Source organism: Esox lucius, chromosome 15, assembly GCF_011004845.1.
Source record: "Esox lucius isolate fEsoLuc1 chromosome 15, fEsoLuc1.pri, whole genome shotgun sequence".
Classification (NCBI taxonomy): domain Eukaryota; kingdom Metazoa; phylum Chordata; class Actinopteri; order Esociformes; family Esocidae; genus Esox; species Esox lucius.
This window is the reverse complement of record NC_047583.1, coordinates 9372750-9389605: the sequence shown is the minus strand read 5'-3', so window position 1 is coordinate 9389605 and position 16856 is coordinate 9372750. Positions and strand designations below refer to the sequence as shown.

The 16856-nt window shown below is 45.6% G+C and overlaps 1 protein-coding gene across 1 annotated transcript in view; it reads right to left on the bottom strand.

Moving 5' to 3' along the window:
* ush2a (Usher syndrome 2A (autosomal recessive, mild)) overlaps positions 1-16856 on the bottom strand; it is a 216814-nt gene that overhangs the window by 67482 nt on the left and 132476 nt on the right. Inside the window, 4 exon segments of the mRNA XM_034297424.1 lie at positions 1548-1876; positions 5592-5847; positions 6070-6239; positions 6419-6633. Of these exon segments, the coding sequence (XP_034153315.1) occupies positions 1548-1876; positions 5592-5847; positions 6070-6239; positions 6419-6633 (970 nt within the window).

Genomic DNA, 16856 nt, shown 5'->3' with positions numbered 1-16856 from the left:
TCCTTCCCTGTAACTGTATCCCTCTGTTCATCACTCCAATTTTCTTGTCTGCAGTCTCTTTTCATTCCCCAATTTTGTCTCTTTCTCTCTTTCTTCCTCCCTCTGTATTTGCCCCTCTATCTTCATCATTCTCTCTCCTATGCTTCCTGTGGTAGTATTTTCTGTCCCTCACCAGTGATTGATTTTAACGTGGGCAGTAATCAGAAGAGCAGGCCTTAATTCCATCTTTTATAATAAACCCACTTAAACAAACACAGGGAGATGAGCTGAGCAGAGTTGAGCTGCGGAGGGGAAAGTACTCATGAATTTTAATGGTCTGAAAAAGAGTGTTATTTAGGGCTTAATCGTGAACAGAGCAGAGAAGGAACTAGAGTGGTACATACTCAGACACACAGATAACGACTTAGATAATTAACACTCATGCTAACTCAAGTCTCTGTCTGGGTCACTGGAGACTATGTGAGGCTATTAAGAGAAATACTGCTTGGATACTAGTGCTATGTAGGTGTTGGATACTAGTGCTAAGTAGGTGTTGGATAGTAGTGCTAAGTAGGTGTTGGATAATAGTGCTAAGTAGGTGTTGGATAGTAGTGCTAAGTAGGTGTTGGATAGTAGTGCTAAGTAGGTGTTGGATAATAGTGCTAAGTAGGTGTTGGATAGTAGTGCTAAGTAGGTGTTGGATAGTAGTGCTAAGTAGGTGTTGGATAATAGTGCTAAGTAGGTGTTGGATAGTAGTGCTAAGTAGGTGTTGGATAATAGTGCTAAGTAGGTGTTGGATAGTAGTGCTAAGTAGGTGTTGGATAATAGTGCTAAGTAGGTGTTGGATAGTAGTGCTAAGTAGGTGTTGGATAATAGTGCTAAGTAGGTGTTGGATAGTAGTGCTAAGTAGGTGTTGGATACTAGTGCTATGTAGGTGTTGGATAATAGTGGTAAGTAAGTGTTGGATAGTAGTGCTAAGTAGATGTTGGATAATAGTGGTAAGTGTTGGATAGTAGTGCTAAGTACTGTAGATGGATAAGTAGTGTTAAGTAGATGTTAGACACTGGTTAAAGTCTTTTAAGTGCACTGAATATGTGTCATTCTGAACAATGATATTCTTGTGTCTTGGAAAGCAAAGAAATATACAAAACAACACAATCACAGAAAATACAAAATATACATCACAAATGTGACTAGAAGCAATTTCAATGGGAATATGGACAGTATGAATAGAAATCTTAAAAGCCCATATGTGCCTATAAATGGATTCATTAAGATGTGCTAATGTACACAGAAAGTGACCAGAGCATATGAAGTGTACATGTGATCCACAGACCAGAGTTGCTGGTTGAGGAGCCTTATGGTGTGGGCATACTAGTGTTAAGTAGATGTTGAATTGAAGTGCTGTAAATTGATTCTAGTGCTAAGTAAGTGTTAGTTACTAGTGCTAAGTAGGTATTTAATATTAGTCCATAGTAATTGATGGACACTCGTACTATTGCTTTTCCAAACTAAGTGGCCTAGTGGCCAGTGAAACATTTAGGCCCAGGAAACCCCAAAACATTTACCTGATGTTGGGTCCATTGGGCCTCTTAGGAGGTTGCCAGGATACAGCCAGGAAGGACTCACTAACGGCCACCACTGCTAGTGGGGCAAGGTCCTGGGGAGCTGTGGGCAGGGTAGTCACGGTAGTGGGCAGGCTCTCAGTGCACCCCCCAATATGGGCGCCCCCAGACGAGCAGGCCAGGACGGTGACCTCGTAATCGGTGTAGGGCACCAGGTCTGTTACGGTGAGGCTGAGGTTCGACAGGTCATCATGGGATACGCGCGGGTCAGGAAGGCGGATCTCATAGCGATTGATCTGTCCGTTAGCAATGATTGGAGGGGACCAGGTGACCTTAAGAAGGAAGATGTGCACCCATACACACACACATACATACACATCATTCTAAACACTAAAACACTGAAGGCTTTTAGTATGTGGCTAATAATCAATTAATCTTCTCTCCCAGAGTGCCAGGTGAAATGTGCCGAGCAAGGACTGTGATTGGCCCTTTAGACTGTTCTGTACTTTAGTAACACTTTTAGATGGATGAGTTCTAGGAAGTGATGATGTATTGTACAGTGTGTCTATGTAATTTGTGTGTGTGTGTGTCTGCCTGCGTGCAAACGTCTACAAGTACACGTGGATGTATGTAACGGAATTATGCGTGTGTGTGTGTATGCATGACAGCGAGAGAGACAGATAGAAAAAGATAGAGATAGACAGACAGGTAGGGAGAGAGAGACCCTGACACTGACGAGAGTGGCAGATTCAACATTCCATTCATCCCATTTTAAAAGGGTTCCTCCCAGCAGGTCAACATGCTCCATACTAAAATAATGAAAGGGCAGTAATGGAACTGCTCCATGCAATGACAAGAGCACGTAGGCTATGTAGCGACCACAGCCTTCCAGTCTGCCATTCTGCCCAGTCGATTCATCTAAAAAAACAAAATTTAAAAGTGCAGCTTGTGGAGAATTGGAGTGTTAGATTAGAAAGAGGATCTTGACTGCCCTGATGAGATGATGAGGTCATGTTTTGACCCATACCACACATAAATGCACATGCTACAGTATCTCACAAAAGTGAGTACACCCCTCAAATTTTTGTCAATATATGAATGTATCTTTTCATGTGAACACTGAAGAAATGAAACTTTGCTACAATGTAAAGACCCTGAAACTGAGCAGCAGCACGGTGGCCAAGACCATATAGCGGTTTAACAGGACAGGTTCCACTCAGAACAGGCCTCATCATGGTCGACCAAAGAAGTTGAGTGCACATGCTCAGCGTCATATCCAGAGGTTGTCTTTGGGAAATATACGTATGAGTGCTGCCAGCATTGCTGCAGAGGTTGAAGGGGTGGGGGGTCAGCCTGTCAGTGCTCAGACCATACGCCACACACTGCATCAAATTAGTCTGCATGGCTGTCATCCCAGAAGGAAGCCTCTTCTAAAGATGATGCACAAGAAAGCCCGCAAACAGTTTGCTGAAGACAAGCAGACTAAGGACATGGATTACTGGAACCATGTCCTGTGGTCTGATGATATCAAGATAAACTTATTTGGTTCAGATGATGTCAAGCTTGTGTGGTGGCAACCAAGTGAGGAGTACAAAGACAAGTGTGTCTTGCCTACAGTCAAGCATGGTGGTGGGAGTGTCATGGTCTGGGGCTGCATGAGTGCTGCCGGCACTGGGGAGCTACAGTTCATTGAGGGAACCATGAAGGCCAACATACTGTGACATACTGAAGCAGAGCATGATCCCCTCCCTTCGGAGACTGGGCAGCAGGGCAGTATTCCAACATGATAACGAACCCAAACACACCTCCAAGACGACCACTGCCTTGCTAAAGAAGCTGAGGGTAAAGGTGATAGACTAGCCAAGCATGTCTCCAGACCTTAACGCTATTGAGCATCTGTGGGGCATCCTCAAATGGAAGGTGGAGGAGCGCAAGGTCTCTAACATTGGCCAGCTCCGTGATGTCGTCATGGAGGTGTGAAAGAGGACTCAAGTGGCAACCTGTGAAGCTCTGGTGAACTCCATGCCCAGGAGGCAGTGCTGCAAAATAATGGTGGCCACACAAAATACTGACACAAAATATTGGCCCAATTTGGACATTTTCACTTAGGGGTGCAGTCACTTTTATTGCCAGCGGTTAAGACATTAATGGTTGTGTGTTGTGTTATTTTGAGGGGACAGCAAATTTACACTGTTATACAAGCTGTACACTCACTACTTTACATTGTAGCAAAGTGTAATTTCTTCCGTGTAGTCACATTAAAAGATATAATCAAATATATATTTTTTACTTTTCAACTTTTAAGTGCTGTTGTCTCTTAATTTTTTCCGGAGCTGTATACACACAGTACTGTACAGTATAAATGTCTTAAAAAATAGCTAAATTAAATTTTTCAAAATGAAAAACTAAAAAACGATAAAGAGCATTAAATAGCAGTAAATATGTGACCTAATATTCCGGTGCCTAAGACATTTGCACTGTACTGTATATACAGTATGTCTGTTTAGGTGTCTGGTCTGTCTATGCAAGTGACCAAAATGTTTTAAAGAGAACAAAAAGACAAAGCAGAAATTAATGAATGGAGGTAATAAAATGAATGAGGTAGCAAATCACTGCTAGTCGTGAATAAACACACAAGCACTTATTACACTGAAGGAGGCCCAAGTGTTTTCGCCGTGATAAACACCCAAACACAAAGAGATACAGCCAGGCAAACACACAGGCTGTCTGTAAATAAATAAACTGCTGAATATGCAAATAACAGAGCCAGTGACAGCATCCTACACGTGTAACTCCTCTCATCTCGTTAGCCATGTAAATGCAGCTGTTAACAAATTAATGAAACAAAAATAGTCTGAAAAAAACTCCACAACAAATAGAAGCCAGGGTTGGGGAAAATTAATTATTCAAAGTAGTTTATGTAAATGTCGTCTTTGTTTGAAGTCACCGGCTCCTCTGTGTTTTTGGCACATTCTCAAGACTGACAAGAGACAGAGAAATGTGTGTGTTTGTTTATACGTGTGTGTGCGCGTGATTGAGGGTGTGTGCGTCTGTGTATGAGTTTCAGAAACAAAATGTGTCGATACAAAAGGAGGAGCTAAGCTGCAAAGCTTGTTTGGTGACATAAATTCCCCCTGAATGGTGTTTGTCATGCAGCCAAGGCCCTGCTGGTTCCCTCTGTCTCGCGCTGGAGATCCCTTTATTCAACCAGAAGCACCACTGCTAGGGGTTATATCACCTTAAATGGATGGAGTGAAAAGTAATCAATTATGTAAACCGGTTGGATTTTAGGATTCCATTATATATTCATTTATATATTTCTTTCATTTTAAGAGAGAGGAAGACAGGAAAAAGAAGGAGGGAAAGTAAGAGATGGAGAGAATGACAGGATCAGAAGCAAGGAAGAAAGTAAATAGGATAGAGAGCACGGCAGCGAGGGATAGACAGATAGAAAAGAGAAGTCGTCTTTCTGTGTTATCAAGGTCAGATATGAACAGGAAGCGTGTAATTAGGCTGAACTACGAAGCAACAGTAACACACAGCGGCCTCTGACCCTTAAAGCATCGCTGTGCTACAGAGACAAAATGGGAGTGTCTAAAATTATGACGGGCATTAGCATTTTCATGCAGTTAGCATTAGCAGAAGAGTGTGTGTGCGTATCTGTGTGTGTGTGGGTGTGTGTGTGTGTGTGTGGGTGGGCGTGAAACATTGGGCTCATTTAGACGTCTTCATTCAGGCTTAGCTAGTGTGTTGCCTAACCCCCACCGCTAACTTCTTAATATGGCTGACAGAGAAGAAGCAAGTACAGACAGGGTCGTGACCCCGACTACTTCCTGAAGGGGACCTTGAGTTTAGTGTCTGAGTGTGTGAGTGTGCGTGCTGCGTGTGTGTGTGCTAAGCGTGTAAAAGAGAGAAAGAAACTGCTCATTATCACCAGGCACATGAATACCAATATGACATTGCCCTTGTGTACGCTGGCGTGTCTTCGGCTACTGCTTCGCTAACAGCGGCGCAAACCAAACGCGACACGTCTACACAATCACACACCTGCAGCGAGTCCGGCCCCAGGACGTCAACCCCAGGCGGGGCAAGCCCGGCCGGGCGAGAGGGTCTGGTGGTGATGTTAGCCCAGGCACTAGCGTTGGCTCCAGCCTGTGTCCTGGCCACCAGGCGGTACTCATATGAGGTCCAGGGGCTGAGGGCTGAGGAGTGGTCCAAAAAGGAGAGGGGAGGAGGGGCTGGGGGAAGACTGGCCACTGTGGACACCTCCTCAGTACCACTTAGCCTCCTCTCCACCCTCCACCTCCACACACACACACACACACACACACACAGGAGTCAGGGTTATAGTTATTATTACTATAATCATCATGATGTAATGATCCAATTCCAAACAGGACGAGACCAGACCAAATACATTCTCTTTGCACAGGGCTACGAGGCTGAACGCACGACGATTAAGAGTCGGCGATGAGTAGCGCTTCAGAGATCGACCACGTCAGCATGTCCTGTTAGGATGTCTCACCCGTCTAGCTCTCCGTTGCTCCTCTCCGGGGCTCCCCAGGACAGAAGCACAGAGGTGGGGGTGTCCGAGTAGAGCCGGGGGGCCGGGACCCCATCCGGGGCGGCAGAGGGGGTGCGGAAGGCCCGGGACTCCCCGGAGACGGTACACCCTGCCTGGGTGCATGCTTCCATCTAACAGTAACACACACGGTGGGTCAGTGGTGGACTGGGCACCTATTGTCAATGTACAGGCTAATGACAACGTTCAACTGCCTGTTAAGGTGTTCCAGTGTATTTTCCTGATGTTCACAACTAACCGTAATGCATCCGCAAAAGCGCCACGTGTGTTTTCTTTTGGTGCGGCCACCCACCTGAAGGCAGTAGAGGCTGAAGGGCTGGAGGTCCAGGAGGGTGTAGCTGGTGGTGTTGCCTGGTACTGTAGCTACGCTGCCGGAGTCATCGTGGCAGCCGAGTCGGAGGGCATAGTGGGTGATCACCCCGTTGGGCTGGGCTGGTGGGGCCCAGGAGACCGACACATTACGGGGCTGAAGGGCTGACACCACAGGGGGGTCCAAAAGTCCTGGACCTGGGGGGGGGACCCCAAAGGTTCAGAATGGTTCTACCTGGCGTACTCTCTTACTCTCTCTCATGAATTCATTGCCCCTGACGTGTAAAACCATATTGAACTGGCTGTTTACTCATTCCCTCAACACTAAATCCAGTCTGTCTGCTATCACTGTGTTGATCCTATGGTCTGGGACAGGTGTTCAACAGACCTGTTAATCAGACAACAGATTTCCAACAGAACAAAGAGAAAAACAAAGAGTAGGGATTATAATTTTTTTCCTCAATCCAGAAGAAAAGCCTGGAACACGGGCGTTTGTGTGTGTGTCTTTGTGTGTGCGCCTACGTTTCTGTGAGGCGATCAGAAGAAAGGAGATGAAAAGAGAGGGGGATATGTACGGCGGAATTATCATTTGACAACCGAACGTCAAGAGTGACATCACAAGGACAAATAGTGATTTGGCGGGCCCTATTCCAGGGATTAGAATGGACGACACACACACACACACACATACACACACACACAATGTGCAAATCAGCTCATTTAGCGAGCGCCAGGGGCCAGCAGAACGCTCGGGCACGACCACACAGCAAATTATATTTATGGATTTATTCAATGGAGGTTATATGGGCAGGGATATAAACTATGTGCTGGGGAATCTGAGGAGATATTGTAATCACTTAAGTTTGTAACTGGCCATTTCCTCTGAGTGGTTTGGGCTGTGACGGTAATTGAAAAACTGTGAGACCGGCGGTTATGGATGAAAACCGTCATGAAAATAATATAATCGCCAACACTGTGTTAATATATTCATAAATATATAATGTATTCATAACAAAACTATGTTTTAGCAAATTTGTTTTATACTGACAAAAAATCATCAAATGGCAGAAGTTGTGGTATTGGTTATGAACAGTTGTCTCCATCTCCTCTTTCCAATTGTCTTTAAAGCTGTAGCAGCACTAAGATGTGCAGGAATGAGCGGGGCAGTGTAGCCACAGGAATCTTTGAAGCACAGGGGACATATTTTGAGCTACTATTAGGCCTACAGGCATATTGTCGAAACGCTTTCATTAGTTGGATACTCTTTAATATTAAATTTTTGCTGTTAGTGATTTACTGCAGAAGCACTGATCTACATCCTGGAGTACTTTAGTAAAAGAAAAGAATGACTGCAGTCATAATGGGTCTTCCACAAACAAACTAGATGTTTTGGAAAGGCTCCTATCTAGCATAAATTCTAAGACTGTCACAGTCCTATGAGTGGTTCCCACAACACTGCCTACCGCCAGAATTCCTCCACAAACACACACACACACACACACACACACACCTAGTGTAAAATAGCTCCAGTCATTTTTATAATAATGCCCACAAACTTTCGAACAACATGATCTCAAACACACACAGACTTGGTGTTCTTTTGTCAGAGTTAGCCGATGCCGCGGACAACAGTCGGCAACGTGTCGTACCAGAGTGACCGACTGAGAGCAAACTTTTGTTTATAACCCTGGTTCCCTGGAGGAGGGAGCGAAGGCGGTAGTTGCTCTGCCTTGAGCACATCGGTACTCACTATTCAGTCACGCCTTTCAAGGCCATTAAGGACTCCAGCCTGACTGGAAACCCAGACTTTCCCTCGATTTGCCCCTCAGCAATCTGATTCAGGTCGTCATTGCAGCTTGATGGCGTGGGGCCAATGACGAGTCGTACCTTGTTCCCTCCTTCAGGGAACAGGAGTTACAGACATAATCACAGTCTGTCACTTCGGCAGGACACATTACGGGGTCATACAATCGCTCCCCAAGCCGGGCCAAGCACAACGCTAAAGGAGGCAGGCCACGGCAGCCTCCCTCAGGGGGACACGCAAACCCCCGGCGCCAGCCGACAGCGCACTGGGAGCTGTGTCATTGAGGCAACAGGACCAAGGTGATGCCCAGCATAAACATCCATCAGGGTGGACCTTTTAACCAACACCCAATCCAACTACAGCCCCAGTGGAGCCAGCCTGTTATGCCTCCGCTACCCTCTCCCGTACGCCAAGGAGACCTCGCACTCCAGCCATACAGCCACTGCAAGACAGAGCTGGCCGCAAAACCTGCATTGTCGAGCAACACTGTTTGACCAGCAGCCACTGGGGAGGGCCAACAACAGGGCGGTCGTGACGCATGTCAGGGGTCTTCGGCGGTCCATTCCATGCTGGTGTTCTGCGTTGTTGGGGTAGTTGCCAGGGTAGGGATGTACTGTCTAGGCGAACACCCCACTGGGGTGGTGGAGGCCCCTCATTAGTTACTACATTTTGACAAGGCCAATGTAGACCTTTGCGCAGTGTGAGAAAACACCTACTGATATCATGGGAACTGACAAAAAAAATGATGATGACCTTATATATTGCGGTTGACTTAAAAGTATCTTACCTAACTAGTACTTAAGCCTACTACCTTATTTCTAAATCACCCTAATACCTAATGCCTAAATCATCCCGATACCTAATGCCTAAATCATCCTGATACATAATACCTAAATCCCTCCAACACCTAACTCACCTAGACCATACCACCTACAGCAAAGTTATTTAGCAGCTAATAATAGGTCACACCCACGCACACAGTCATTTACACAAAGGCACTCATAACAAACATCTACAAACATCATCAGGAACAAAATACAAACAAAAAGTTACATGAGGAAAAAAGGAACCAAGAACAGCCTGGAGAAGCAGCCCCAGAACCGACCACTGGGCAGAACCTCAGCTGCTGGGGCTGATGGTTTTCGGAGCCGGAAACTCCCCATGATGGATGAACCCGAAACTGGAACTAAACTGTAGCGCCTCAGACGGTCAATGGGTTTGAGATCAGGACTTTGACTGGGTCACTGTTTTATTTTTTCTCGAGCCACTACAATGTTGGTTTGGCCTTGTGCTTGGGATCATTGTCCTGCTGAAAGGTGAATCCATATATCTTGGTCTCATCTGACCACAAAACCTTTTCCAACATCCCAGCAACTTTCACTGTAGCTTCTCTCATAATCTCTCTCCTAACCTCTTTCCTAGCCTCTCTCCTAACCTCTCTCTTCCCTTCTAACTTCTCTTAATTTCTACCTCCTAGTCTCTCTCCTAGTCTGCATCCTAGTCTCTCTCCTAGCCTGCCTCCTAGTCTCTCTCCTAGTCTGCATCCTAGTCTCTCTCCTAGCCTGCCTCCTAGTCTCTCTCCTAGTCTGCATCGTAATCTCTCTCCTAGCCTGCCTAATTGTCTCTCACCTAACCTACCTCCTAGTCTCTCTCCTAGTCTGCCTCATAGTCTCTCTCCTAGTCTACCTTCTTGTCTCTCTGATAGTCTACATCCTAATGTCTCTCCTAACCTGCCTCCTAGTCTCTCTCCTAACCTACCTCCTAGTCTCTCTCCTAACCTACCTCCTAGTCTCTCTCCTAACCTGCCTCCTAGTCTCTCTCCTAACCTACCTCCTAGTCTCTCTCCTAGTCTGCCTCATAGTCTCTCTCCTAGTCTACCTTCTTGTCTCTCTGCTAGTCTACATCCTAGTCTCTCTCCTAACCTGCCTCCTAGTCTCTCTCCTAACCTGCCTCCTAGTCTCTCCCCTAGCCTGCCTCCTAGTCTCTCCCCTAGCCTGCCTCCTAGTCTCTCTCCTAACCTACCTCCTAGTCTCTCTCCTAACCTGCCTCCTAGTCTCTCCCCTAGCCTGCCTCCTAGTCTCTCTCCTAGCCTGCCTCCTAGTCTCTCCCCTAGCCTGCCTCCTAGTCTCTCTCCTAACCTACCTCCTAGTCTCTCCCCTAGCCTGCCTCCTAGTCTCTCTCCTAGCCTGCCTCCTAGTCTCTCTCCTAACCTACCTCCTAGTCTCTCCCCTAGCCTGCCTCCTAGTCTCTCTCCTAACCTACCTCCTAGTCTCTCCCCTAGCCTGCCTCCTAGTCTCTCCCCTAGCCTGCCTCCTAGTCTCTCTCCTAACCTACCTCCTAGTCTCTCCCCTAGCCTGCCTCCTAGTCTCTCTCCTAGCCCTGATAAATAAACAATACACAGGGTTGACCTTTGGGTTAACAGCTTTCTATGCTTGCTCCACTCAGCACTCTCCCTGATTCAATTACCACAAAGGTCCAGGAGATGCCAGGAATAACCAAGGAGGCTCTGCCCGTCTGTTTGTCTGTCTGTTTCTGTCTGACCACCTGTCTCAGTTCTCCAGTCTGTCTGTCCATGTGAATGTGTCTGAAGTCCTGGTTGAGACTGGAGTTTTGGAGAGAATACCTTTTAGAATTGTTTTGCCTCTTGTACTTATCTGATGTAGTTAGGTCAAAATCCTGCCACGAAAAATAATGTAGCCTACAAAGTGTTTATAAATTGTAACAATCCTAACCTAGCCAACTCCAGACACTAGTTTTAGGGAGTTACATGCTAATAAATCCGCTATAAATGTTAGACAATCAAGGCACCAAATGATTATGACTAGTAATGTCATAATAATTTAATCAAATTCATGTAAATGAATAAATGATCCATAAAGATGCTGTAAATGCATAGTCTATCGCTATAAATGTATTACTGATTACACATGTTCACAATTCACGCAGCATAAGGCTTCCTAATGAAATGGTTCACTGGAGATATCATCGTAAGTACGAAAAAATAAATCCTTATTGCGTAATTCAGGAGACATATCTGGTTTGATCTCATTGTTTAAACATGTAATGCGTTTAAAGGGGTCAACTATTTTTTTTATAATTATAAGGATATGTCAGCAATGTACATGATGTAGATTCACTGAGAATGTTGTGAAACCACTTAAACTGAACTATACATTTAAGAGTTAAAAAACATACCATGTTCAACTTGGTAAACATTGTGTTTCTAGATTTTGTGATTATAAGATTAAATGTCGCTAACATACGCTTATTAGTTAAATATTAAAAAAATATCACGTTTCGACTACTGGCTAAACGTGAGACATTCAGACTGTACGTTGAGACATTCAGACTGTACGTTGAGACATTCAGACTGTACGTTGAGAAATTCAGACTGTACGTTGAGACATTCAGACTGTACGTTGAGACATTCAGACTGTACGTTGAGAAATTCAGACTGTACGTTGAGACATTCAGACTGTACGTTGAGACATTCAGACTGTACAGCTGCGAACAAAGTATGCCAACCAAACCCTGTCTCGGCTAATGCATTTTAATGGGAATGCCATCCAAAGAATGCCAACCAAACCCTGTCTCGGCTAATGCATTACAATGGGAATGCCAGCCAAAGAATGCCAACCAAACCCTGTCTCGGCTAATGCATTACAATGGGAATGCCAGCCAAAGAAAGCCAACCAAATCCTGTCTCGGCTAATGCATTACAATGGGAATGCCAGCCAAAGAAAGCCAAACAAACCCTGTCTCGGCTAATGCATTACAATGGGAATGCCAGCCAAAGAATGCCAACCAAACCCTGTCTCGGCTAATGCATTACAATGGGAATGCCAGCCAAAGAATGCCAACCAAACCCTGTCTCGGCTAATGCATTACAATGGGAATGCCAGCCAAAGAAAGCCAACCAAACCCTGTCTCGGCTAATGCATTACAATGGGAACTGAAGTTAGTGAACATGCTAAGTAAATTTACATTTTGTCTCCGTCTGTGTAGGAAAAGGCCTTTGTCTGTTTAAGGGATCACAGCAAACCTGTAGACATTCTGGAGATGCTTTAATTGTAAATAATTTTACCACATGAAACAATCAAGTCACCTTGAACATTCCCCTCACACCCCCCTACAAAAATGTATAGGCACACACACACACCACACACACACATCACCCCCCCTCCCTCCATCACCATCCACCCTCTTCTCCTCGGCTAGCAGCACATAGGACCCAGACTGTTTAGGCTTTACTGGTCTGTGTTAAATTCTGCAATTTGAAGGGCTGTTAAGTTTTTCAATTGAAATTTCATTTAAGATGCAGGTGCTTTTTATTTTATTGATGCTTTACTGCTCTCCAGGAGCAGGCAAGAACACACTGCAATAACACCACTCTAGCCCAATCAGGCTGCTGAACAGATGTAGTGGTGGGACGATAGGAATACTTAGAGGGCCCCTCCCTCATCCCTCCTCTTCCTCATCCCTCCTCTCCTTCATCCCTCCTATCTTTAATCCCGCCTCCCTTTCAATCGTCATCTTTCCTTTCATCATCTGCTTTATCCCTCCTCTTCTTCATTCCTTATCTCCCTCAACCCTCCATCTCTCCACTCCCTCATCCCTCCATCACTTCACTTCCTCCTTTCCCTCCATTCCCTGCTAGATTCACCCCCCCAACCACCTCCCTCTCCCTCATCCCTCCAATCTGAAATCCCTCCATTTCCCTGATCCCTCCTTCTCCCTCATCCCTCCTTCTTCCGCCCTCGCGTTGTAAATCGCCACAGCAGAAGGCAAAACAAGAGTGTGCGCCGCCAAGCCTTAAATCACATTTATAAGGATTTGGTTAGCATAGTAATAACACAATCAAGTGACAATGCCGGGAGGGGGGACAGGGGAGGTGCTAGGGATTATTTTTAGCATAGCGGAGGTCCGTGAAAGGAGAGGATGAGGCTTTTGAAGGTGAGCAGGATGGCTGATGTTAAAGAGGACAAATTACAGGGTTTTACGGACAGAGGAAAGTTAAGAGCGTACGCTCGTTCCCCGTAGGAATGTGTTCAATTCATTTCCAGTAATCTGCAACATAATGAAAAACAGATCTTTAGGGTATACAGGAGGGATCTGCTGTGTTGTATATCTGCTCTATTGTAATTCTGTCACGGTTAACCTTAGCTTACTGTACCGTCTATATTAAGTCAAATAATATCTATGGTACAGAAGGGAAATATGTAGGGACACACACACAAACGCACACATGCAGCATTGAATAAGATATTTAGTTTAATGCCACAACTGAATATAATATGTTATTGTAATGATGATGTGCTCATATTCCTTTCAATTTAATTGGCTGTATTCAGGTTGACATCACTGCAATGAAAACGCAGCTGTTGGTAACAAACCATTCATAATGATATTTTGCATGAGAGTAGTCCTGCTTTAGCAAAGCAAATGATAACAGGTTGAGATTTCTACAAAATAATTCTCACCTCACACACACGCAGGCACGCACACACACCCACACGTTTATTTTCTGTGAACACGAGAGCAGACAAAAGGAGCTGTCTAACATGGCAAAGTTTATGTTCACAGGACTATCTGTCAGGCCGGAGAAGTAAGAATTCATGGATGAAATTACATTAAAAAGATGGATATAAAATTTTAATGGAATGATAAAAAGAGGAAATGAGACACCCTTGTGAATACTTAAAGATCTCATCTGTCTTGGCTAGGTGAAACCCTTGTTCTCAACACACACTGACAGAAGACAACGGAGCTGTGTGTGCGCGTGTGTGTCTGCCGGCATTAGGAGAGGTGTGTTGCGCGTGTGTGTCTGCCGGCATTAGGAGAGGTGTGTTGCGCGCGTGTGTCTGCCGGCATTAGGAGAGCTGTGTTGCGTGTGTGTTCGCGCCATCTCCACAGAGAGACAGATAAAGCAGAAAGAAGCCGTAATGACACTACATATAGAATTCATTTATTTAATGAAACCCTGGTGAACACACACTTTTAAATCAACCGAAACTACTCTGTACTTCAAGGACAATGAGGTACTCCACCTAACTAGTGGAAAAAATAGAAGAATCCCTTCCATGTGTAAGAATTCATTCATCATTACGATTACTCTCTGAATGAGAGCTAGTGATCGCGGCCTGACTTTGTTATGTGCCTGACAATGGTTTACAAGGCTATGTGAATCACACTGGGCCGTCTCAATGCATTTCCTTCAGTTCACAACTCTCAGCACTGTGTATTCTACTATTCACTTCTTTATATGGCTTGCTGCGTAATTCACTTATTGACTCGCTGTGTGATTACAAATGTGCGGTAATAAGATAATGAACCTTACCACCTTTAATTGTGAGAATAGTATGTGTATGCTTAAAGAACATCTTCCTCGGGCAGTGCTGGGAGCCCCTGATGAACACTTGGATCATCACATGGAATGAAATAACACACGAACCGGAAGCTTGTTTCTGGCGTTGGATACAGAACGCCTGACAGCAGGACAGTACATAGACCGGGTTGATGAAAATAAATGCTGCCTTAGGCTGCTCAGCTTGAAGGCCTTGTGTGAGCCAGCCTGTAACTGTTCAGACCCTGTGTGAGCCAGCCTGTGACTGGTCAGATCCTGAGTGAGCCAGCCTGTGACTGTTCAGACCCTGTGTGAGCCAGCCTGTAACTGTTCAGACCCTGTGTGAGCCAGCCTGTGACTGGTCAGACCCTGAGTGAGCCAGCCTGTGACTGGTCAGACCCTGAGTGAGCCAGCCTGTGACTGGTCAGATCCTGAGTGAGCCAGCCTGTGACTGGTCAGATCCTGAGTGAGCCAGCCTGTGACTGGTCAGATCCTGAGTGAGCCAGCCTGTGACTGGTCAGATCCTGAGTGAGCCAGCCTGTGACTGGTCAGATCCTGTGTGTGCCAGCCTGTGACTGGTCAGATCCTGTGTGAGCGTCTCGGTCCTGTATGCAAGCTGTATGTAGGACAGACCCTTGCGGAGCCTCAAGTCAAGATAGAAGACCTGAGCCCATTTCGAAATAAGAGATACGTATAAAAAACTAAGGCTATTTAAAAACATGGATACAATGTAGCCCTAGAGCAAGTATGGAAAGGAAAAGGCCCTGTCTTCCCTACGTCTGTCTGTCACCGCCTGTTTCTCTCTGGGTCTCTCTCTCTCTCTGTCTCTGACTGTCTGTCTGTCTCTCTGTCTGTCACCGCCTGTTTCTCTCTGGGTCTCTCTCTCTTTCTCTGACTGTCTGTCTGTCTCTCTGTCTGTCACCGCTTGTTTCTCTCTGGGTCTCTCTCTTACTCTGTCTCTGACTGTCTGTCTGTCTCTCTGTCTGTCACCGCTTGTTTCTCTCTGGGTCTCTCTCTCTCTCTGTCTCTGACTGTCTGTCTGTCTCTCTGTCTGTCACCGCTTGTTTCTTTCTGGGTCTCTCTCTCTCTCTCTGTCTCTGACTGTCTGTCTGTCTCTCTGTCTGTCACCGCTTGTTTCTCTTTGGGTCTCTCTCTCTCTTTGTCTCTGACTGTCTGTCTGTCTCTCTGTCTGTCACCGCTTGTTTCTCTCTGGGTCTCTCTCTCTCTCTGTCTCTGACTGTCTGTCTGTCTCTCTGTCTGTCACCGCTTGTTTCTCTCTGGGTCTCTCTCTCTCTCTGTCTCTGTCTCTGACTGTCTGTCTTTCTCTCTGTCTGTCACCTTGCCTGTCCTCTAGCCTCCCTCCCTCCATCTCTCTTCCCAAGCCACATTATTTTGAAGAATCTCCTCCATTCCTTTCCTCCATTCATTTAGTGTGTATTTGTCCAACCACTCTTTCACCCTGATGTGTGTGTGTGTGTGTGTGTGTGCGGTGAACGAATGTGAGAGGCTGTTTATTAGCAGCGCCTGCAGACACTAAAACTCTGCATCTCCCATAATCCTCTGTGTCAGTGTCCAGCCAGTGCTTGGTGGCGTGGAGGCTCTTAAAGGCAGTGTTGTGTCGTTTCACAGCCAACACATGGAATATAAAGGCCTTATCTCTGGTAATAAACATCATAGCATCACACACTCCGGCTAATACAATGACTCTCTCAAAGTCACCAGAGACTAGTGTGTGTATGATATACCCACCAAGTTTGTGTGACGGCGTGTGTGTGTGTGTGTGTTGATTGATATAACAGGGTGGGTGGTGTGTGTTTGACACATGTTCTCTCTGTTAGGGCCACAGGCTTTGAGAGGGCTTTGAGCGATGGACACAGCACTACAAATCTATTACTGTCCACGCGCACACAGATACAGATAGGGCCACTGTCCGAACCATCCATAAGTGTACACTTTTCGCAGGGGCAGAACACACACACACACACACCCACACACACATAGAAAATTCCTGTATAAGCAGGTGTCTTTATACACCACTGAGGAAGATCTGTGTGTGTGTGTGTGTGTGTATGTGTGAGTGTAGTGGGGTGCTAATTCTGCATAGCAATGAGAAAGTGATGGGCCGTAATACAAGGCATCCTGAATGTATGCAAATAGTGGTGCTATAATTATAATGTATGTGATAATAGAGTAGCACTAATTAATTTATAACTTTGCAGAGAGAGTCTGTTCCACTGCCTAATGTGATCCTATTACAGCAATTAGCTAGCAATG